We start from the raw sequence: 25,164 nt of genomic DNA, 5'->3' as shown, positions 1-25,164 counted from the left end.
GTGCTAGCAGTCCATGTTCTTTTCGTTTTTTTTTATATCAACATATTGAAAACATTCCATTTTATTATTTGTTAAATGTATTGTTGTCAATAGCGTTTCAAATTAACGTTAAAAAGTGATTCGATTTTATTTTGGAACTATTTTTTTCCGTAGCAATAAAATGTATAACCGGTCGGATGGTACTTTTTGCAGCAATCCTTCAGCAAATGTTGATATTTGCTCAAATGTCAGTTTTGAATACCACAATTTTCAATAGTGTTAATTACGGCTCCTGGCGATTCGATGTTGCGGCATTGTTTGATTTAAATTATCTTGTGATGTAATCAAAGTATTTTAAAAGTCAAAATATCCATCACTTCTTTTCTTGTGGCCTTGTGGTTAGGCGTTTGTATTCCATTTCTTCTCTAGACTTTACCGGCATATCTTCCCAATATTTTTTCGTTCTTTAATTGCATTTTTCTGCAATTTCGTTATCATAGTGTAAAATGATGATAAAATAAGTGCTTCATATGCATAACCGGGACATGTAAATTTTGGTCCAAAATCCTAAAGTCCCGTAAGGGCCTAACATGGATACTCAGCGGGGACGCAAACCATCACTAGACAAACAATACACGTCATTTATAGCAATAATGTTTGGATGACAAACCTGGAACGGTCAGTGAAAACTGGTGTTTACATGGAGGGGAGTAACACTATCTAGCAGTTAACTAAAGCAAGTGATTTCGATTGCCACTGTCTATCCGATATATTAATTATCAGAGACAAAATCAAGTCGTCTTTAATATTCTTAAGAAATCATGTGTTTCAACACAATCTCATCACTTGTTGATAAAGCTATTTCAAAATGTGTGTGGTCTGTTTGTATTTTGTGTATGTGATGTTTTTTATGTCTCTAGTTCATTGTAGTTTGGGTCCTTCCCTAGTGCCTCTTAACAGGGTTTATTTTATTTATTGTCTACTGGGCGTGTCCCTACGGATTCTGTCTTGTTATTATTTGTTTTCGTAGGGGTGTATTTGATCAAACATCCAAGCTATTTCCCAGTTTATTAGTTTAGAAATAAAACATTATACAAGTTGCACATACTAAGTATCATATAATCACAACAAAACATAAAATATTAACACCCGGGCAATATGAACATACGTAAACTGATAGTCCTTAGTCGCACATATCGTTTCAAAAGGATTTCATCTTGAACCGTTGGAAATATTATCCGTTCCTTGATTGTTCGAAGCGCGATGTCATAGTAGAGAATCTCCAGGGGAAACAACGCAGTGTAAAATGCGGCATCAGGCGGAAATGAATTATATTTCCTATCAACAGTTTCTTACGAGATGTATTGTGTTTAATATACAAGTAATTTCATATGACTTCAAACGATCATTTTTATTTGCTGATGCTGCCAATTCACTGAAACTGATACAACAGTGATATGCTGATACTCTAGTAAAAGATCATAGTAAAGGGTAAAGCACGGTTAACCAAATAGGGCACATCATCACAAAGTGTCATTTTCAGTAAAATGGTGACGATGAGGTTATTTGGATACTTCCGCGTGCATGGCAACTTATTTTTACACATTGCAGTTATATCTTGCCTGTATATCCGTTAAAACACCCAACACGTTAAAGACAGGTCCTCCGTTTGTAAAATTCATGTTATTATTTTTTTCTTAGCCTTATTAAACGATGCCATAGAAACTACATACAGAAGATACAATTCAGCTAAATGTAAACACTGAAATATAAACAACGATACATGATGTACTTTCATATATAAAGATATGTTAGCCTGAAATAATTGTTATCAATGGTTTATACTATTAACTCTGCAACATAGAACGGCATATTCATTACGAAAGTAAATGTATAGAGATATGCAATTTATAGCAAAACTTATATTTATAAACTATGCAGGTTAAGCAACATATTTAAATTGAACATAAATACGTAATTAATTACAATATATAAACCAACAACATCTGCAGTGTCAGTATCTCAAATGTTCATAGTATGCAGTGATATAAATATGTTTAAAATGTACATAGATAGATAGATTATTTTATTCCTCCAAAATTGAAGAGCTGAACTTATATACAATTATATACAACAGTATAGGCAGTAAATACACATTGATGAATACATATCATATCATTCAGCAAGTTTAACAAACCGAGAATAGGAAACTATCAGTATATTATCATACAATTTACACACTGACGACACAAATATCATTCTAAGCTCTGCGAGAGTTTCAAACAGAAATAAGATGTTAAACCAGACTATAGCAAACAGCTTTACATAATTTTACAAACAACAACAACAACAACAAACAAGTGCATTTAAGTTTTGCGCAACATTTTAAGTACCGCGATCGTAATTGGATAATTAACTAAACAGCCGTTATCATTTTCTGTCCTGATAGCAAAACAAGTGAGCACATTGGTCAGAACAAGTCATTGTCAGAATCGCCTTATAAGTCTCGAGACCACAATGGTCGTATATCATATCCAAAAGAAATTGACGATATTTTTTCTTTCTCGTGAAAATAAAAAAAATATCGTCAATTTGGCTATATTCGTGTTCTGATCTTGCTGTGTAAAGGCTTAGTTCCCCCTTCACCTTACCCTAATTTGATCAATCAGCAAACACTATAAAGACATTAGACAAAATTCAGCTCAAACAAATAAGGCCTAAATATTAATATTTAAAGTACATATCATCTACTTGAACCTTCACATGGACAAGAATTTGCAGTATTAACACTATATTTGAAAGGTTATATATAAATAAATATCCAAACAGCACGGTGTTAAACAGTCATTTATTTTTTTGGCAAGTGCGCTTCTTTGCAAAAGTTGATTATCTTCTGAGCTTCAACTCCCTTCATTCCAAAGTCAGTCATCAGGTCATTCTTTGTCAACCCCGTAAGCAGGACTCCATCTACATCATTATCTAAGAATTGTTTTGCATAACTACTAAGATTCATTCTTTCTAAGTAGCCAGCTACTTCACGCACTGTTAAATTACATACATCTTCTGGTTTTTCAACGACCGGCAGGTCGATTTGGGTATCAGTTTCGGGAACTTTTGCTACAATGTACTGAGATTCCGGTTTCAGAAACTTGTGATCGCTTGCTTCTTTGTCAACAGTGACCGGAGCTACCATTGCTGAAGGACGTACACTACTCGGAACCGGGGTGTTATCTTGACTGACAATTTTCGCTTGCTGAACGTTATGTGCCAATTTTATACTTGTTTTTCCAAGGATTTCTGGAGGATCTGAACTTTTCAGCCACCCTGTAGGCTTGATGGGAAGTTTTGGTTTACTTCCATGTGCTGGTGGATTCTTCAGCCTAGTTTCTGGAGTTTTCTCTTTAAGCTCAGCTCCTATAGGCATATTGTGTGTTTCCTGTGCTGTGGCGCTGCTCTCTGGCTTCGCTTTCACTGGTTTCAGTCGTGATTTTGCAAATAGTATGTTCTCCTCAAGGTGGCAACTACCGTCTCTGTTCGGCTCTACATCGCCATGTTTGTTTTCTTTAACTTGATCTGATAGAGTCTCGCTGTTCTCATAAATATCGATATCGGACTTTTCAGCAGGAAGCGGCATAAATGGTTTGTGCAGGTTAATCTGCTGTGAATTTCGTGTTTTGAAATGACTTGTGTTTGCCTTTGTAATAATCTCAATTGGTTCATAAGCATCCATGCCATCAAATGATTCACCCACGCAAATAATTTCATCTTCTGTTTTGGTAGAATTTACGTTTGCGTACGGCTTGTGGACAAGTGACCAAAAATTGATGTAGGAACAGGGTTCAACGTAAGAATGCTCCGCTCCATCTTTCTCTGAGAGTTGTTCTTTATAGTGTGCCATTTCTACAAACAAAATTTCTAAATTTGTTTATCTGTAATATATAATTTTCCTTGTGTTATTTTAATTTCTTGATATAGTTATCGTATTCAAATACTATTTTGATTCCTTTCATATATGTCTTAAACAGGGATTATGAGGATAAACTTGTTAGAGAGACTGATAATTTGAAAGTTTGAAGAACAAAATATAATGTATGCAAACTATGGTTTAATTGAAAAGTGCATTGACAATAATACTAGTCATATAAAATACCTGGATTCCCGTAACAAGTATCATAGAAAATAGGACCGCAACGATTGTCAAGGTACTTGTTAAAGGCATGCCATTCTTCTTTAGATTTATTCTTGTGTCCCGTCACAACGGCAAGGCGAAGCTGTGTGAGATATAGTGGCACACGGATGACTTCGGTCTCTAGGGTGTCTGAATCTGTTGAGTGGGACAAATAATTAAGAAATTATACCTTTACTGTTGTTTCCCATTATTTATCAAATTATTATATTCGTTTTGCATACCATTAAGTATCTGTAAAGTACTGATGATTAACTGCATTGTTTAACATAGCTATCATTCACCAGATAACTTCATATTGAACTTTGTTCATTAATTAAATACTCGTCTTTGTCTAAAAACAAGTACATCATCTCCTTACAAAATATGTCTCTTATAAATTCCGACCCTAACCGTGTACGCTCCATTTTAGGTTTAACGTGTCCATGAGTATACTTTGCTATATATTAACCATTGGTGTTATCTAATTCTAAGGTGACTTCTATGACCGTGACTACAACAGTTGTAATCATGTAAAAAATAGATATAATTGTGAAACATTTTCCGAACCTATATAGTTTCCAAGTAGGTAAATCTCATCAAATGTGCCTGTGAGGTCAATTTCAGGAATGTTGTTAGTATTTATTCTCCGGTTTCCAACTGTTATGATGGTCTTTTTCGGAAACTCAACCACGCATGGTAGAGTTTGCTCTTGGAGAATTTCAGCGATCGTCCTTGCCTTTATAACAGAAAGTTAATGTAAATTAAAAAAAAAATCATGCTCGTCGCAGGGTTTAAACAATGATAAGAGTCCAATGAAAAGACCTAGATGGCAACAAGGAGCCTTCCAATGATTTCATCCACCTATCCATTCATAATTTCATTCATCTATTAATCCATTTACCAACCCATTTTTAGGCCCAACCATTTATCCACCGATCCATTATTACACTCATTTATTCATCAACCCGTATACTATTATTCTCATCTATTCATCGACCCATCTATTATTACACCCATCTATTCATTAACCCATATATTATTACACCTATCTATTCATCCGCCCATCCCTTATTACACCCATCGTTTACCCACCTATCAATTACCATACTCATCTATTCATCGACCCATCTATTATTACACCCATGTATGTATCAATTCATTAATTTTTACAATCGTCATTTCATTCACCCATCCATTATTACACTCATCTATTCATCAACCCAACTATTATTACACCCATATATTCATCGACCAATCCATTATACACCCATCTATTCATCGACCCATCTATTATTACACCCAACTATTAATCCACCAATCCATTATACACCCATCAATTCATCGACCCATCGATTATAACACCCATCTATTCATCAGCCCATCCATTATAACACTCATCTAATCATCCACCCATCATTTATCACACCTATCTATTCATCCACCCATCTATTATTACACCTATCTATTCATCCACCCATCTACAATTACACCCATCCATTCATCAACCTATCCATTATAACACTCATCTATTCATCGACCCAACTATTATTACACCCATCAATTCATCGACCCATCTATTATTACACTCATCTATTCATCGGCCCATCTATTATTAAACTCATCTATTTATCGGCCCATCCATTAATACACTCATATTTTCGTCGACCCATCTATTATTGCACCCACCTATTCATCAACACATCTATTATTATCCCCATATATTTATCGACCCATCCATTATAACACTCATCTATTCATCGGACAATCTAATATTACACCCATCTATTTATCGACCCATATATTATTACACCCTTCTATTCATCGGCCAATCTATTATTACACCCATATATTAATCGCCCCATCCATTATTACACCCATCTATTCATCGACCTATCCATTATTACACTCATCTATTCATCGACCCATCTTTTATTGCACCCATCTATTCATCGACCTGTCCATTATTACACCCATCAATTCATCGACCTATTTGTTATACACCCATCTTTTCATCGACCATTCCATTATAACATTCATTTATTCATCCACCCATCAATTATCACACAAATATATTCATCGAACCATCCAGTGTTACACAAATCTATTCATCGACCAATCCAGTATAACAAAAATATATTCATCCACCTATCCATTATTATACCTATCTATTAATCCTTCCATCTATTATTAAACCTACTTATTCATTCACCATTCTAATATCACACAGAACTATTCATCCACCATTCTATTACCACACAGATCTATTCATCGACGCATCTATTATAACACCCATCTTCTCATCGGCTCATCTATTATTACACCCATCTATTCATCGACCCTACCATTATTACACCCATCTTTTCATCCACCCATTTATTATTACACCTATTTATTCATCCACCCATCTATTATTACACCTATTAATGCATCAACCATTTAAACATCAGACAGATCTATTCATCCACCATTCTATTATCACACAGATCTATTCATCGACAAATCTGTTATAACACCCATATTTTCATCATCCCATCTATTATTACACTCATCTACTCATCCACCTATCTATTACTACACCCATCTATTCATCGACTCATCCATTATTTCGCAAATCTTTTCCTCGACCCATCTGTTATTACACCCTTCTATTCATCCACCCATTAGAACACAAATCTTTTCTTCGACCCATCTATTATTACACCCATCTATTATTTCCACCCATCCATTATTACACCCATCTATCTATCGACCCATCTATTATTACACCCATGTATTTATCGACCCATCCATGTATCCACCAATCAATCCATTCATCCATTAACCCATTATTTCATCCATCCATCCATCCATCCATCCATCCATCCATCCATCCATCCATCCATCCATCCATCCATCCATCCATCCATCCATCCATCCATCCATCCATCCATCCATCCATCCATCCATCCATCCATCCATCCATCCATCCATCCATCCATCCATCCATCCATCCATCCATCCATCCATCCATCCATCCATCCATCCATCCATCCATCCATCCATCCATCCATCCATCCATCCATCCATCCATCCATCCATCCATCCATCCATCCATCCATCCATCCATCCATCCATCCATCCATCCATCCATCCATCCATCCATCCATCCATCCATCCATCCATCCATCCATCCATCCATCCATCCATCCATCCATCCATCCATCCATCCATCCATCCATCCATCCATCCATCCATCCATCCATCCATCCATCCATCCATCCATCCATCCATCCATCCATCCATCCATCCATCCATCCATCCATCCATCCATCCATCCATCCATCCATCCATCATCCATCCATCCATTCATACAAAATCCATTCATACAAAATCCATCCAACAAACCAACCATCCATCAATCCATCCATACAAAATCCATCCAACCATCCAACAAACCAAAAGTCAATATCCAAACCATCCATTTGTCCATCATCCATCCATCCATACATTCACTTATCCATTCCATCAACCATTTATCCATCCATAAATCCTTTCACCCATCTTCAAATCCATTCTTTCAACAACCCATTGAAAGTCATACACCCAGCCACCCATCCATCCACTCTCATGCATCGATATATTCATATTTCAATTATTCCATCCACATATTTATTTAGCAACCTTCACATTCACCATTCCCCTATTCAGCAATTTACCAAATCCAGTAAGCAGTAGAAATTTAACCCACTGCATATGCTCAAGACATGTTTACAAAAATATGGATCTGAATAGATTTATGGAAGTTTAAAAAAGGACATAATATAGGCTACGAGTATGTATTTTTCTTTAATTATATTAACAAATAAGATACATATCTCTATTCGCACAGATTGATTTGGATGGAGTGATGGGCAATTACATAACAAAACAATTAAATCTTCGAGTATTACCCCTTTTTTAGATCCCTGTATATGACATGTTGATATAAATACAGTTATTGTTAACTAACGATACCTTTTTGCCAGTGCCTTTGACACAAACCGGTTGCGCAAATTTCTGTGGAATGCTCACGTGCTTTACATTCTTGCCCAATCTAAATTGAGCAATGACCCTCGGTTGCCTAGAAATGGTCTGAAATCGAAGCACCTGAAAAGAAATTATGAATGTTGACGTAATTTATAAGGAAAGCATTCGTCTGAGTGAGTGCCCGCTTCCGAAACATATGCAAGTTTGTGATAGTATCTTACTTTGAAATGTGGTTTGACAAATACTACATGTAAATGCCTTTCGGTAGCTTAATGTTCAGTGGATGATTTTTGTCGACGAAGTTTCGAAGGGGGAAGGCGAAACCCGCCACGTTTAACCAGAAGCACACAGTGCTTGTGTGAAGAAACAATATACTCGTAAGGATGTGCTTTTATTTAATAAGAAAATCACTAATTTAGTTAGTTAATTTGATTTCAGGTCAGCCCCAACATAGATCCAGTGCAATCACATTAACACAGTCGCACATGCAGCTGTTACAACAATATCCAGCATTCAAGGTTATATGCGTGAACCGCCAATGTAAGCATGTTTCTACCTCTTAGTTCATATTTATTCATCAATTACTTAAGGAATATGACGTCAGTATCGTGACATACATTAATACAAATAATCTCAGAAAGAAAAACACGCATTTAGAACAGTGTTTATGCGCTCGTTCATAGAACGGAACTTATAACAGTTTCACCTGCGGCGTATTTATGGCGGGCGGCGTACAGTATGTTGTCTGATCAATCATTCTAGAAACCTCTTTAAAAGCACAATCAAATTTCGAAAACATGTGTATAGGCATTAAATGTAAGACATGTTTGTTAAACAAGTCATATTTCTTGATTCAATCAAGAATTATTTTCCATTTACCTAAAGCGGCCATGTCCAACCAATAATTTAAGAGTCCTTTAACAAATCATCATCGAACTAGGTCAGAATTTAAATCGGCATACTATCTGAGACAAGTTTGTTACAGGCGGCTAAATCGCTCAAGTCACAAGAGAGCTAACATCCTTTAATTAGTGAAACAAGCTTAAATCGGTCAGAAAAGGTATGGACAGAAGATCTTGGTCAGGTTAAAAAAGGTCTATGACTAATCAGTATTTACACCGATTCCGCTCTCAAAATTTGGCGTAACGAACACCCACAAATCACAACATTTTGTTTCTTTGAAATATAGGCGTATTTGCCTATAATTGGCGCCTTTTTAAGCTCATATTGCCTCTGGTCGACACGCTTAGACTAAGAGTGTCGGTTCTTCTGTATCATAACCATATTTCACTCATGTGCAGTCAAAAACATGACGCAATTAAAGGCGACAACACGACAGCGATTCTCGGCGAAAAATGGTCATTACGGTTGGTGAAAATCTTTTTTCTTGAACATGTTTGTTACTTCACTTGATTTTGATTCCCTTGATATACGTCTATTTGTTCGAAACGTCAATTTTAAAAATCTGGAAGAGGATAAAATAAAGTATTGTATGACATCAAATTTGTATTTAAGTTGGTTTTGTACTAATGTGTTCTTATTAATGGTTAAAACTATAATAAACTAAGTTTCCTTAAGCTTGAGCGTCTGGCGCAGCGCGTTAAGTACACTGTGATTACAGAGCAGAGAAATGCGTTGTAATATCAAACGTTGCAAAATAAATATATAAGTTCAAATTAGTTGATCCAATTATAACATTGATGTGAAGCCACAAGTTGTCTGAAAGGAAAATGTTGAAACGATGAATGACCAATGACGGACAGCTCGATATCGGCCAGACTAGATATCGGTCAGACTCGTATCCGATGGGTTAGGCGATATCGGATCGATATTGTGTACGATATTTATCCGATATATAAACTAAATCGGTCAAATATCTATCCAAACGGGATTGCTGGTTTGGTAACGAGTGTGACACGGGTATGGGCTTTCACGTGCGTTAATGTATGTATATCATATTGATGGCAATATCGGTTAGGTATTGTGAAATATGTTTGATCTGTTAAAAGACATAACACATTCAAACATATTACTTTAAGTATGTCGCATGAACACCTTTACCGATACTACCAACTATGGTACGTATTATGTTCTATGTTATGTCCGATCAGAACATAAATTAACAGACCCTTGTGTACGTAAAGGGATATGTCGGACCTGAAACGGGATTTGAATAATAAGTTTATTCTGTACAACGGTTTAACAACAACTAACTATGATTCTTGAAATACATTAATATAATGCAGTGAATTTTATTCGTTGACTACTAGTTGGTAGGCGGAGCTAATCAGATCATACAGAGCATATACGATACCACAACAGCATATACTAAAATATGGCATCGAAAAACATATTCATCATTGATCTGTGCTTATTATAAATATGTATGGATTTACTCTTCGTATAAAATTAACAAAGCGTCCGGTTACAAAAATGTAAACGTTTTTTTCTTGGTATCGGCTATATCAAAGATTTGTTTACTTCCTGCATTTTGATTCAAATACGAATATATTACCGAGTGTTAAGTCAGATGCTAAAGTGCTTTGTCGACGTTACAATCTCGTTAACTATCGCTGTTTTCGGCTTTACCTTTGTTGCCATATGATTCGAGTTACTACACAAAACAGCTTAACATCTTTATTTGAGCGCTCATATGCATATGATGGCATAAGTCACACGTCAACACTGGTTGCGTCCATGTGTATGGTCTCTCTAATATGTGCTGGTTGAGTCCATGCGAATGGTCCCTCTAATATGTGCTGGTCGGATCCATGTGCGCAGCCTCTGTAATCTGTGCTAGTTGGATACATGTCTATGTTCCCTCTTATATGTGCTGGTTGAATCCATTTGTGTGTTCTCTCTTTATATGCGCTGGTTTGATTCATGTGTATGATCTATCTAAAATGTACTGCTTGGATCCATGTGTATGGTCTCTCTAATATGTGCTGGTTGGATCCATGTGTATGGTCTCTCTAATATGTGCTGGTTGGATCCATGTGTATGATCTCTCTAATATGTGATAGTTTGATCGATGTGTATGGTCTCTCTAATATGTGCTGGTTGGATCCATGTGTATGGTCTCTCTAATATGTGCTGGTTGGATCCATGTGTATGATCTCTCTAATATGTGCTGATCGGATCCATGTTTACGATCTCTCTAATATGTGCTGGTCGGATCCATGTGTATGGTCTCTCTAATATGTGCTGGTTGAATCCATGTGTATGGTCTCTCTAATATGTGATGGTTGGATCCATGTGTATGATCTCTCTAATATGTGCTGGTCGGATCCATGTGTACGATCTCTCTAATATGTGCTGGTCGGATTCATGTGTATGATCGTTCTAAAATGTGGTGGTTGGATCCATATGTATGTTCTCTCTAATATGTGATGGTTTAATACAATTGTATGCTCGTTCTAATATGTGCTGGTTGGATCCATGTGATTGTCCTATAATATATGTGCTGGTTGGATCCATGTGTATGATCTCTCTTATATGTGCTGCTTGGATCCATGTATATGTTCTCTCTTTTATGTGCTGGTCGGATCCATGTGTATGTCCTATCATATATGTGCTGCTTGGATCCATGTGTATGTCCTATCATAAATGTGCTGCTTGGATCCATGTGTATGATCGTTCTAAAATGTGCTTGTTGGATCCATGTATATGACCTCTCTAAAATGTGCTGGTTGGATCCATGTGTATGATCTCTCCAAAATGTGCTGGTCGGATCCATGATATGATCTCTCTAAAATGTGCTGGTTGGATCCATGTGTATGATCTCTCTCTAATGTGCTGGTCGGATCCATGTGTACGATCTCTCTAATATGTCATGGTCGGATCCATGTGTACGATCTCTCTAATATGTCCTGGTCGGATCCATGTGTTTGATCTCTCTAAAATGTGCTGGTCGGATCCACGTGTATGATCGTTCTTATATGTGCTGGTCGGATCCATGTGTATGATCGTTCTAATATGTTCTGGTCGGATCCACGTGTATGATCGTTCTAATATGTGCTGGTCGGATCCATGTGTATGATCGTTCTAAAATGTGCTGGTCGGATCCATGTGTATGATCGTTCTAAAATGTGCTGGTCAGATCCATGTGTATGATCTCTCTAAAATGTGCTGGTCGGATTCATGTGTATGATCGTTCCAATAGGTGCTTGTCGGATCCATGTGTATGATCTCTCTAAAATGTGCTGGTCGGATCCATGTGTATGATCGTTCTAAAATGTGCTGGTCGGATCCATGTGTATGGTCTCTCTAAAATGTGCTGGTTGGATCCATGTGTATGATCTCTCTAAAATGTGCTGCTTGGATCCATGTGTATGATCGTATTAAAATGTGCTGGTCGCGTCCATGTATATGGTCTCTCTAAAATGTGCTTGTTGGATTTATGTGTATGATCGTTCTAAAATGTGCTGGTTGGATCCATATGTATGATCGTTCTAATATGTGCTGGTTGAAAACATATCTATGATCTCTCTTATATGTGCTGGTTGGATCCATGTGTATGTCCTGTTATATATGTGCTGGTTGGATCCACGTTTATGATCGTTCTAATATGTGCTGGTTGGATCCATGTGTATGATCGTTCTAATATGTGCTGGTTGAAAACATATCTATGATCTCTCTTATATGTGCTTGTTGGATCCATGTGTATGTCCTGTTATATATGTGCTGGTTGGATCCACGTTTATGATCGTTCTAATATGTGCTGGTTGGATCCATATGTATGATCGTTCTAATATGCGCTGGTTGAAAACATTTGTATGATCTCTCTTATATGTTCTGGATGGATCCATGTGTATGTCCTAATATACATGTGCTGGTTGGATCCATGTTTATGATCGTTCTAATATGTGCTGGTTGGATCCATGTGTATGATCGTTCTAATATGTGCTGGTCGGATCCATGTGTATGATCTCTCTAAAATGTGCTGGTCGGATCCATGTGTATGATCGTTCTAATATGTGCTGGTCGGATCCATGTGTATGATCTCTCTAAAATGTGCTGGTCGGATCCATGTGTATGATCGTTCTAATATGTGCTGGTCGAATCCATGTGTATGATTGTTCTAAAATGTGCTGGTCGGATCCATGTGTATGATCGTTCTAAAGTGAGCTGTTCGAATCCATGTTATGATCTCTCTAAAATGTGCTGGGCAGATCCATGTGTATGATCTCTCTAAAATGTGCTGGTCGGATCCATGTGTATGGTCTCTTTAAAATGTGCTGGTCGGATTCATGTGTATGATCGTTCTAATATGTGCTGGTCGGATCCATGTGTTTGATCTTTCTAAAATGTGCTGGTCGGATCCATGTGTATGATCGTTCTAATATGTGCTGGTCGGATCCATGTGTATGATCGTTCTAAAATGTGCTGGCCGGATCCATGTGTATGATCGTTCTAAAATGTGCTGGTTGGATCCATGTGTATGATCGGTCTAATATGTGCTGGTTGAAAACATGTGTATGATCTCTCTTATATGTGCTGGTTGGATCCATGCGTATGTCCTATCATATATGAGCTGGTTGGATCCATGTGTATGATCGTTCTAATATGTGCTGGTTGGATCCATGTGTATGATTGTTCTAATATGTGCTGGTCGGATCCATGTGAATGATCGTTCTAATATGTGCCGGTCGGATCCATGTGATCTAATATGTGCTTGCTGGATTCATGTGTATGATCGTTCTAAAATGTGCTGGTTGGATCCATGTGTATTATCGTTCTAATATATGCTGGTTTGATCCATGTGTATGATCGTTCTAATAAGTGCTGGTTGGATCCATGTGTATGATCGTTCTAATATATGCTGGTTGGATGCATGTGTATGATCGTTCTAAAATGTGCTGGTATGATCCATGTGTATGTTCGTTCTAATATGCGCTGGTTGAAAACATGTGTATGATCTCTCTTATATGTGATGGTCGGATTCATGTGTATGATCTCTCTAATATGTGATGGTTTTATCGATGTGTATGATCTCTCTAATATGTGATGGTCGGATACATGTGTACGATCTCTCTAATATGTGATGGTCGAATCCATTTGTTCGATCTCTCTAATATGGGCTGATCGTATCCATGTGCACGATCTCTCTAATATGTGCTTTTCGGATCCATGTGTACGATCTCTATAATATGTGCTGGTCGGATCCATGTGTACGATCTCTCTAATATGTTCTGGTCGGATCCATGTGTACGATTTCTCTAATAGGTGCTGGTTGAATACATGAGTATGATCTCTCTTATGTGTGCTGGTTGGATCCATTTGTATGATCTTTCTAAAATGTGCTGTTTGAATACATGTGTATGATATCTCTAATATGTGCTGATTGGATCCATTTGTACGATCTCTCTAACATGTGCTGATTGGATCCGTTTGTATGATCTCTCTAATATGTGCTGATTGGATCCATTTGTATGATCTCTATACTATGTGCTGATTGGATCCATTTGTATGATCTCTCTAATATGTGCTGGTTTGATCAATGTGTATGGTCGCTCTCGTATGTGATGGTTTGATCCATGTGTATGGTCTCTCTTATATGTGATGTTTGATCAATGTGTATGATATTTTTTATATTTGCTGGTTCGATCGATGTGAACAATCTCTCTAATATGAGTCAGTAAACATTTTTAAGAAACATTTGAAAACACACCTTTTCAGAGATAATCATGCATTGTTCTAAAACGTACCAATATATTAATGTTGTGTTGTCTGTTTAAAAGTTGTTGAACACCCATTATGTACAAGATTTATATTATATGCATTGAACTATGCATATACAATGTACTGTATGCTTATAATCATTATTTATGACTGGTTATTTAATGCTTGTGTCTGTATTGCTGTTTTGCTTTTATTATCGTCTAATTTATCATTTATCATTGCACAACGCCATTGAATATGTATTTGTACAAATAGGCGTTCGAGCAAATAAACAAGTTTCAAGTTTTATGTTTAACGTGTACGATATTGATCCGATATATGAATTATATCGGTCCGATATCTATCCGATATGGGACACCATTGAATATGTATTTGTACAAACAGGCGTTCGAGCAAATAAACAAGTTTCAAGTTTCATGTTTAACTTGTACGATATTGATCCGATATATGAATTATATCGGTCCGATATCTATCCGATATGGGACTGTTTGTTTGGTAACGCGTATGACAAAAAATTATATAATAAATGATTGGCTTTAATGTACGTAAATGTATGTGTATAATATTGGTGGCAGTATCGGCTAGATATTTTGGAATATGTTTGTTTTTATAATGGACATAATCTATTTAAAAGTATACATTTAAGTATATCGCATAAACTCCTTGTCAAATACTACCACCTATAGAATGTGCTTAAATTTGATATCGAAAAGCACATTCATCATTGATCCGTGCTTATTATGAAAATGTATGGCTAACCCTTTTTATAAATTAAACAGAGCATTTTAAGTAAAGTATCGCCTATATGCAAAAGTTGTTTACTTCCTGCTGTTTCAAATACAAATATATTACCGTGTGTTAAGTCAGACGTTAAAGTGCTTTAACGATGTTACAATCTCGTTTTATATCGCTGTTTTCGGCTTTACTTTAGTTGACATGTGATTCGGGTTACTTCCTATTATAATTGCCAGCTTAGATTTCTTTACATAAGTGTTCATGTGAGGGCATGAATCACACGACATGACATTGGTGAAATAAGCTGATGGTTGATTAAATCCTATTTAGTCTAAAAAGATAACAGTATTATTTCAAATCTGCCGTACATTTATTTTGGTTTAATTTCAGCCAGCTATTTTAAGTCACATTCAGGTGCATCAGTAGATGTTAACTCGGCCAGTAGACAAAATATTATCCCAAACACTACGCTGTTTAAAGGGTTATTTGTATTCATCTAAAAACGTATCATTCCATTTTTAAGTATATTCTTTGGTAGTGTTAATTATAATAAATTACAAGTGTTGTGCTGTTAAAATCCATGTATAATTATTATCCCGCTTATATGTGCTGCTTGGATCCATGTGTCTGTTCTCTCTTATATATGCTGGTTGGATTCATATGCATAGTATATATACTAAGTGCTGGTTGGATCCATGTGTATGGCCTCTCTAATATGTGATGATTTGTTCCATGTTATTGGTATCTCTAATATGTGATGGTTAGATCGATGTGTATAGTCTCTCTAATAATTGCTGTTTGTGTCAATTTGTATTGTGTCTCCTGTACATGATGGCTAGATACATGTGAATGCTCTCGTGATGGTTGGATTCATCTGTATGTTCTCTATAATATGTTCTGGTTGGATCCATGTGTAAGGTATCTCTTATATATGCTTGTTGGATTCATGTGTATATCATATCTAATATGTGCTGGTTGGATCCATGTGTATGGTCTATCCTATATGTGACAGTCGATTCATATGTATGGTATCTCTTATATGTGCTGGTTGGATCCATATTCATGGTCTGTCCTATATGTTACGGTCGATCCATTTGTTTGGTGTCTTTAATATGTGATTGTTGGATTCATATGTATAGTCTTTCTTATATGTGCTGATTTGATCCATTTGTGTGGTTTCTATTAAGTGCTGGTTTGATCAATGTGTATAGTCTCTTTACTATGTGCTGGTTGGATCCATTGGTATGGTCTCTCTAAAATGTGATACTATGATCCATGTGTATTGTCTCTGTAATATTTACTGGTTGGATTCATCTGTATCGCCACTCTATAATGTGCTGGTTTGATCCATGTGTATAGTCTCTTTTATATGTGCTGGTTGGATCCATGTGTATGGTCTCTCTAATATGTACTGGTTGGATCCATGTGTATGGTCTCTTTTATATGTGCTGGCTGGATCCATGTGTATAGTCTCTTTTATATGTACTGGTTGGATCCATGTGTATGGTCTCTCTAATATGTACTGGTTGGGTCCATGTGTATGGTCTCTTTTATATGTGCTGGTTGGATCCATGTGTAAAGTCTCCTTTATATATACTGGTTGGATCCAAGTGTATGGTCTCTCTAATATGTACTGGTTGGATCCATGTGTATGGTCTCTCTAATATGTACTGGTTGGATCCATGTGTATGTTCTCTCTAATATGTACTGGTTGGATCCATGTGTATGGTCTCTCTAATATGTACTGGTTGGATCCATGTGTATGGTCTCTCTAATATATACTGGTTGGATCCATGTGTATGGTCTGTCTAATATGTACTGGTTCGATCCATGTGTATAGTATCTTTTATATATACTGGTTGGATCCATGGGTATGGTCTCTCTAATATATACTGGTTGGATCCATGTGTATGGTCTCTCTAATATGTACTGGTTGGATCCATGTGTATAGTCTCTTTTATATATACTGGTTGGATCCATGTGTATGGTCTCTCTAATATGTATTGGTTGGATCCATGTGTATGGTCTCTCTTATATATACTGGTTGGATCCATGTGTATGGTCTCTCTTATATGTGCTGGTTCATCCATGTGTACGGTCTCTCTTATATGTGCTTATGGATCCATGTGTATAGTCTCTTTTATATGTGATGGTTCGATCAATGGTAATGGTCTCTCTTATAGGTGCTGGTTTGATCCATGTGTGTAGTATCTCTAGTATGTCCTGGTAGAATCCATGTGTACGGTCTCAGTTATATGAACTGTTTGAATGGATATGTATAGTCCCTGAAATGTGAGATGGTTTGATCCATGGGTATGGTCTCCCTTGAATAATATGATTTGATCTACGTGTATGGTGTTGCTAATATATGCTGGTTGGATCGATGTTCATTGTCACGCTGATGTGTGCTGGTTTGATCCATGTTCATGGTCTCTCTAATATGTACTGGTTGGATCCATGTGTATTTTCTCTCTAATATGTGCTGGTTGGATCGATGTGTATTTTCTCTCTAATATATGCTGGTTGGATCGATGTTCATTGTCACGCTGATGTGTGCTGGTTTGATCCATGTTCATGGTCTCTCTAATATGTACTGGTTGGATCCATGTGTATTTTCTCTCTAATATGTGCTGGTTGGATCGATGTGTATTTTCTCTCTAATATATACTGGTTTGATCGATGTGCATTGTCACGCTGATGTGTGTTGATTGGGTCCATGTTTATGGTATCTCTAATATGTACTGGTTGGATCCATGTGTATGTTCTCTCTTATATGTGCTGGTTGGATCCATATGTATGTTCTCTCTAATATGTACTGGTTCGATCCATGTGTATAGTATCTTTTATATATACTGGTTGGATCCATGGGTATGGTCTCTCTAATATATACTGGTTGGATCCATGTGTATGGTCTCTCTAATATGTACTGGTTGGATCCATGTGTATAGTCTCTTTTATATATACTGGTTGGATCCATGTGTATGGTCTCTCTAATATGTATTGGTTGGATCCATGTGTATGGTCTCTCTTATATATACTGGTTGGATCCATGTGTATGGTCTCTCTTATATGTGCTGGTTCATCCATGTGTACGGTCTCTCTTATATGTGCTTATGGATCCATGTGTATAGTCTCTTTTATATGTGATGGTTCGATCAATGGTAATGGTCTCTCTTATAGGTGCTGGTTTGATCCATGTGTGTAGTATCTCTAGTATGTCCTGGTAGAATCCATGTGTACGGTCTCAGTTATATGAACTGTTTGAATGGATATGTATAGTCCCTGAAATGTGAGATGGTTTGATCCATGGGTATGGTCTCCCTTGAATAATATGATTTGATCTACGTGTATGGTGTTGCTAATATATGCTGGTTGGATCGATGTTCATTGTCACGCTGATGTGTGCTGGTTTGATCCATGTTCATGGTCTCTCTAATATGTACTGGTTGGATCCATGTGTATTTTCTCTCTAATATGTGCTGGTTGGATCGATGTGTATGTTCTCTTTTATATGTGCTGGTTGGATCCATGTGTATTTTCTCTCTAATATATACTGGTTTGATCGATGTGCATTGTCACGCTGATGTGTGTTGATTGGGTCCATGTTTATGGTATCTCTAATATGTACTGGTTGGATCCATGTGTATGTTCTCTCTTATATGTGCTGGTTGGATCCATATGTATGTTCTCTCCAATATGTGCTGGTTGGATCCATGTGTATGATCGTTCTAATATGTGCTGGTGGGATCCATGTGTATGATCGGTCCAATATGTGCTGGTTGGATCCATGTGTATGTTCTCTCTTATATGTGCTGGTTGGATCCATGTGTATGTTCTCTCTTATATGTGCTGATTGGATCCATGTGTATGTTCTCTCTTACATGTGCTGGTTGGATCCATGTGTATGTTCTCTCTTATATGTGCTGGTTGGATCCATGTGTATGTTCTCTCTGATATGTGCTGGTTGGATCCATGTGTATGTTCTCTCCAATATATGCTGGTTGGATCCATGTGTATGTTCTCTATACTATATGTTGCTCTTTATTTATATTCAATTATATTAAATCTAATAATATGACACACAGTCTGCCTTTGAAAATATGATGTTTAAGACTGTATGATCATAGAGTTTCATAATAAAAAGCATAATTTTACTAAAACTGGGAACAAATAAAGAAACATTATTAGAAACAAAAAAACAAAATTTACAGTTTGTCCTACTTTGAAAGCCAATGAGATTGCTGCATTTCGTTTTAAATTTGAAAAATATTTCCCATATTCTGCAATTCGTCCCTGATATGAACTCCGATACAGAGAAAATACAGTGATATTTGGCCTACGTGAATTTCTTAGAAAGTAGGTGGAGCCTGTATTGTTTACTGTAAAATGTATCCAATGTAAGAAGTTGTGACACTGTAACATCATTATAACTAGAATCAAAATTCGACATTTCTTCAAACGAAAAGTTTTTAAAGAACTCATTATCACTATCCAGAATTGTAAAGTCCATGACGCTAACTTTTTAGAACAAAAGCCAACACGAGACTGCGACAATTTAATTCTTAGGTCTGCATGTACTGCACCAGACATCACGTGACATCAAAGGACCGGTGCCGCGCCACTAGATTATTTCCCTGGCTTGTCAATCAATTTTTGGGTGGAGTCGGCGTTTTTCAGTCAACGTTTTGCCGGGTGTGCGGACGTGACAAACTGTAAGCAACTTCGGCTCGCTTGCAATATATTCCGTATTTTTAAAAATATGAAAGATAACTAATACGTACTAGCTAAACTTTTCTTCCGATGAGTACCTATGTAAAACATTTGAAGAAAATGACGTCACATGCCGGAACATTCCAAGCCAGCCAAAGACGGTTTTAAAGATAACACGAATCTGCAAAATTTTATAAAATCAAAGATTTGAATGTTTAGTTATGTAAGGATGCAATATGCAACCTTATATTTTGTTTCAGGAATTCAACCTCAAAAACTAGAAGGTAAGATATCTTCAAAGAATTTTTTTTATATACACGGTTAAAATAAAATTCTAGCAATTTATTGAGTCTATATGCCCAACTACATGCTGGAAACATTTTTATTTTACGAATTTTCTTTAAAACATCACCATAAAAATCGGGATGAGAAATACTAAGCAATCAGCGATTTAAGACTACTATTGTATTTTGATATAATATCTTAATGACCATTAACACATTTTGAGAAAGTCTTCCTTTATTTATAATATAATTTCTGACATCTGTACATATTCTAGCGAATCTTATCAACTGTCCAATTAAAACACCATATGATGGTAAACTAGGAACATCTCCATCAAGAAAGGTAATTAATTATTTTAAAATTAAAATCATCACGTTTATCATAAGGATTGATATTCAATATATCTTCCCTTACTTCGAGCTGCAGATCTAAACAGGCTTTTAAATTGGATGTATTAGATTTTGTGTTGCAACTCTATAGGGTATATCGATTTAATAATATTTGTAAATACCGGATTATCCAAACTTTGAATATTATCACTATATCTAAAAGTGTTATTGAATTTATCAAACAGGGCGAGATCTCCAGTCTTAGATAATCTCAGCATTATTATTATTTCATAGCATAGTTTATTTGAAACTATTCACTCTTTCATGGTTTAATATACAGGCTAGACTTCATTAAAATTCAGCCAATTGCATAATCTATCAAAAAAGTAAATGCAAACAACACTTCCTTCACATGTGATACTATACCCTATGTAAATTGGGGACAAACGTGCGCCAACTATCATATTTAAGTTTAAAGGTAGTCAAACCATCATTGATTTATACAATCGCTTCTTGTTAATTTCATGTTGTAGTTACAACATGTTAAGTTTGATTTTTTTTTTCACCGAGAACTTTTATATATAGCCATTATGTTATTTAATCAAGATATTGATATTGCTCAATAATTGTAATATATATGAACTATCTAGTGTTCCAAAGCTTTTATTTAAGCAGTTTGTTTGCTATGCAATACATTAGGACCTATAATAAATGTATAAAATGTATAGTTAAAATGTTCATGGACCACTACATGGCCAAGCCGTTGGCTATTTCGGATTATGTAGTGGTGCTAAAGAAATTGGCAACGCATTTTGATTTCAGGGACTGCTTAGGGTCTGTCAGAAGAAAATATTATTTTGACAAGTCTGCCGTATTGCAACAGCAATGTAAATGCCTGAAAATCACACGGCCTTCCTCCAGCCATAAGGAAACATATAACAGAAAGGCATCAAACAGGCTCAACAGTGAAAAAGGTCCATCGAAACGTTTTTGTCCGTTGAGCGATGATCATGATTATAAGTACTGGCTAAGGTGTCGTGGTGCTATAAACACACAGGGCATTTAGCTAAACGGTATATGTCGATTAACGAACTGTAAAGACGTTACCTCGGGAAGCTTATTCGCTACCTATGACATGTCGTTAGTATGCCATGCGTCATCGTACAGCAATGGTACAGGGTTGTGGCATATAATAGAAGATGGACAAGAGCAGCCTATTGTTTTTGCTTCTAGAACACTGTCGTAAAGTAAAACAAATTATAGTCAGATTCACAGAGAATCACTTCCTCAAGTGTATGATGTGAATATATTTCACAAGTATCTGTATGGACGCATGATCTTTGATCAGCGATTATAAAAGTTTGGCAACTTATTTTCCGCGTTTAATTGAAATTATGTACAGGACATCTGCTATCATGGAAGTTGCGACTTTCCGTCGCGTTTACCAGTACCCGAAATGGTCCCATGTTATATTGAAGATGAGAAAATCGAGCACATTCCCATTTCTGCCAAAGATATTGCTGAAATAATTCGAAAACATCCGCTTTTAGAGGAGTGTACGAGTACATAATAATTGGTTTGCCAAACTACGGGACTGAAAGATAACTATAAAGGGGATCTATAAACCGGATAATTGTTATACCATGGTGATTACGCTATGTTATACCGAATACTTGATGGCAAAAAATATTAGAAGAGTTGCATGATCAACATCGGGATATTTGTCGCACGAAGGCGGTGGCACGAGGCTATGTTTTGCGGGAAAACCTGGATATATACATTTAACAAATAGTACGGGCATGAGCTATATGCATGCCAGTTCAAAAGCACCGCATCAGCCCTGGAAGTGGGTTTCAAGGCCATGACAGAGAGTAAACATCGCATCGCTGAAATCAGGCAAAAAAAATTCTTCAATTTGTCTTGTTTGTGATACATTTTCCAAACAGATCGAAGTCATGTTGGTGTAATTAACCACAAGTCCAATAACCATTGAGAAATTGCGTGAACTATTCAGGACATGGGATTTACCAGAAAAACTAGTCAGTGATAATGTTCTATGGTTTACATCGTTGGGTTTCAAAGATTTCATAACAAACAATGACATACCACATACTCTGGTACCTTCTTCTATCCGAGCTCGAACAGGGTAGCTGAATTGAATTACCGTTATAAATGCCATTCAAATTACAAAGATCGTCAGCACAATATCGAAGCCGAAGCCGGTTGAAGTTGCTTACAGCAAATAAGGAGCAAGACATTGAACGAATGAAGACAATTTTGACAGGGGTCATAGACCGTGTCGCATGTTTTGTGAAGGACAGAGCGTGCTAGTGAAAACAACTTAATGGGAGAAAATGTAAATGGCTTCCAAAATTTATTCAACAAAAAAATGACCAATAAAGTACTAAATAAAAGTGGACAGAGAGATCCGTTTCTGTTATGCTCATTATTTACGTAAAAAATGATGCAAACTCTCCGGCGACTCAATCAACAGTCATTTGCTTATCCTAGATTGGTTTAAAGTACTTTCCATGCGATAGAAATGAGACAAAGTCAACACAGGACAAACGTCCTGAATTGCAAAAATCGGAATGTAAGTGGTTGGTTATTTAACAAATTACTGATCGGGCATGCAGGAAGATAAACAATTAACTGATAGACGTAAGTCGACACTGGAGAGAAAAACACTCGACAGGATGACATTTATAATGTTCTGTGAAATAGGAGAGACATTAGATGTATAAATTTATTTGTATAAGAGTCAAAGTCTGTTATAGTTATTCATTTAAACAATATAAGTTTGTTTGAATTTAGGAAGCATAGTTAAACTTATAAGATTTAAATATAAGCAACTGTTGCAAATGCATTTCATGATTTTCTAAAAAGTAGAGATGATGCAGTATATTCGCTGTGGTAACATGACACTTCCTTGTGCTTTCAAAGTTAAACGCCTCTATAAAAGACGTTGACGTTGATACAATGAACACTCATAGCACCAGATACGTCTTTTTTAATAACTGGACTTATCTATAAGAGTTTTATATCCACAGAAAGCTCTTGAAATTATGTTTTGGGAAAATGAAAGCAGATACACGAACATGTTTAAAATATTATTTGTAAGATCTTTCTAATGTTAGTAGATATCTTAATACCAGAAAAATATCAATAATGTAAAATTGAAAGAACTAGATTTAACTGTTAATCGATTTCAATATCCCTTGCCAACAATTGATCAATAAGCTTAGATGAACTCGTTATTGGTAAATATTTATTGCCTTTATTTTCCATTTGTTAATGTGTCTACAAAATATTTTAAAACTCAAATGTGGTCAAGACATACATGGATATAAAAAACAACGTTGTTTTTATTTGATAAAAAAGCTTTGATTGTCCTTTTGAACTATTTCCTGTGCAATGAAACCTATAAATTGAGCTGGTGTCAGTTGAGCGTGAAATGGTCTAGCAAAACCACAAAAAAATATTACAAAGAGTCCCTAATATGAACATTATTTTATCATCGATTTGCAATTAACGTTTGCTCTCACTTTGCAGTCATATATGTATGGTTGACCTACCATTCCCCTGTCAAACGTATCTCCCTGTATTTCCCCGCAGTAGCCTTGTGTAATGATGACAATTTTCGGCATTTTTTTGCTGAACTTCTCGAAAAAATCCTTCGGGGAGTATTCCTTCTTCTCAACAATATAATCACCCATGGCTGAGTTGAGATGAGCTGGGCCAGGTATCTTAAAATTCCTTTGAATATCGTTGTTTGAATTTATTATCAATAGGCAAGTGATCGATATCGTTAAGATTTCAAACTAAAGAAGGTCTTCGTTTATATGTCCTTCAAATGGCCGGACATATATTCACTTTGATTCACAAAATGTCCAATCAGTACACGCTTCTACTCCTCCAATACAAACAAAAAATGTAAACATGAAATACCCTTAAACCATCATGAATAAGTTCGAAATATATTAATGCATTAACTTCGTTGTCTATTTTCTTCCTGCTCTATTTAAAGCTGCATACACACTTTGCATGTATTATCTAAATACCAACTTTGTTAATCGCATAGTCTTGCAATCGCCACAGAAACGTGTGTTGAAAGGTTTTATAATATTTGATAGATGTTAGTAAAAAAAAGTACTACTTTTTTGCTTAAGTACAAATTGTTGAGTGTTACCCCGTTAAATGTCGTTAGTTGCCATAATGGGTTAAATAATTTACAGCGCAGCAACTGTTTACAAACTGGCCGGGCTTCAAGTT

General features: G+C 36.2%; 1 protein-coding gene across 1 annotated transcript; it reads right to left on the bottom strand.

Annotated features, from left to right (window-relative positions):
• Nucleotides 1–1,033: 1,033 nt before the first annotated feature.
• Nucleotides 1,034–24,880, bottom strand: LOC128205339 (uncharacterized). The gene is made up of 5 exons (XM_052906905.1): nt 24,468–24,880; nt 8,141–8,272; nt 4,715–4,883; nt 4,130–4,303; nt 1,034–3,879 (listed from the first exon to the last, which is right to left on the bottom strand). The coding sequence occupies exons 1-5, from the start codon at nt 24,606–24,608 to the stop codon at nt 2,828–2,830; spliced, it is 1,668 nt and encodes a 555-aa protein (XP_052762865.1). The 5' UTR covers nt 24,609–24,880; the 3' UTR covers nt 1,034–2,827.
• Nucleotides 24,881–25,164: the final 284 nt, after the last annotated feature.

The sequence above is a fragment of the Mya arenaria genome, chromosome 10 (genome assembly GCF_026914265.1).
Source record: "Mya arenaria isolate MELC-2E11 chromosome 10, ASM2691426v1".
Classification (NCBI taxonomy): Eukaryota; Metazoa; Mollusca; class Bivalvia; order Myida; family Myidae; genus Mya; species Mya arenaria.
The sequence above is the reverse complement of the archived record's forward strand: the minus strand, read 5'-3'. Positions and strand labels throughout refer to the sequence as shown.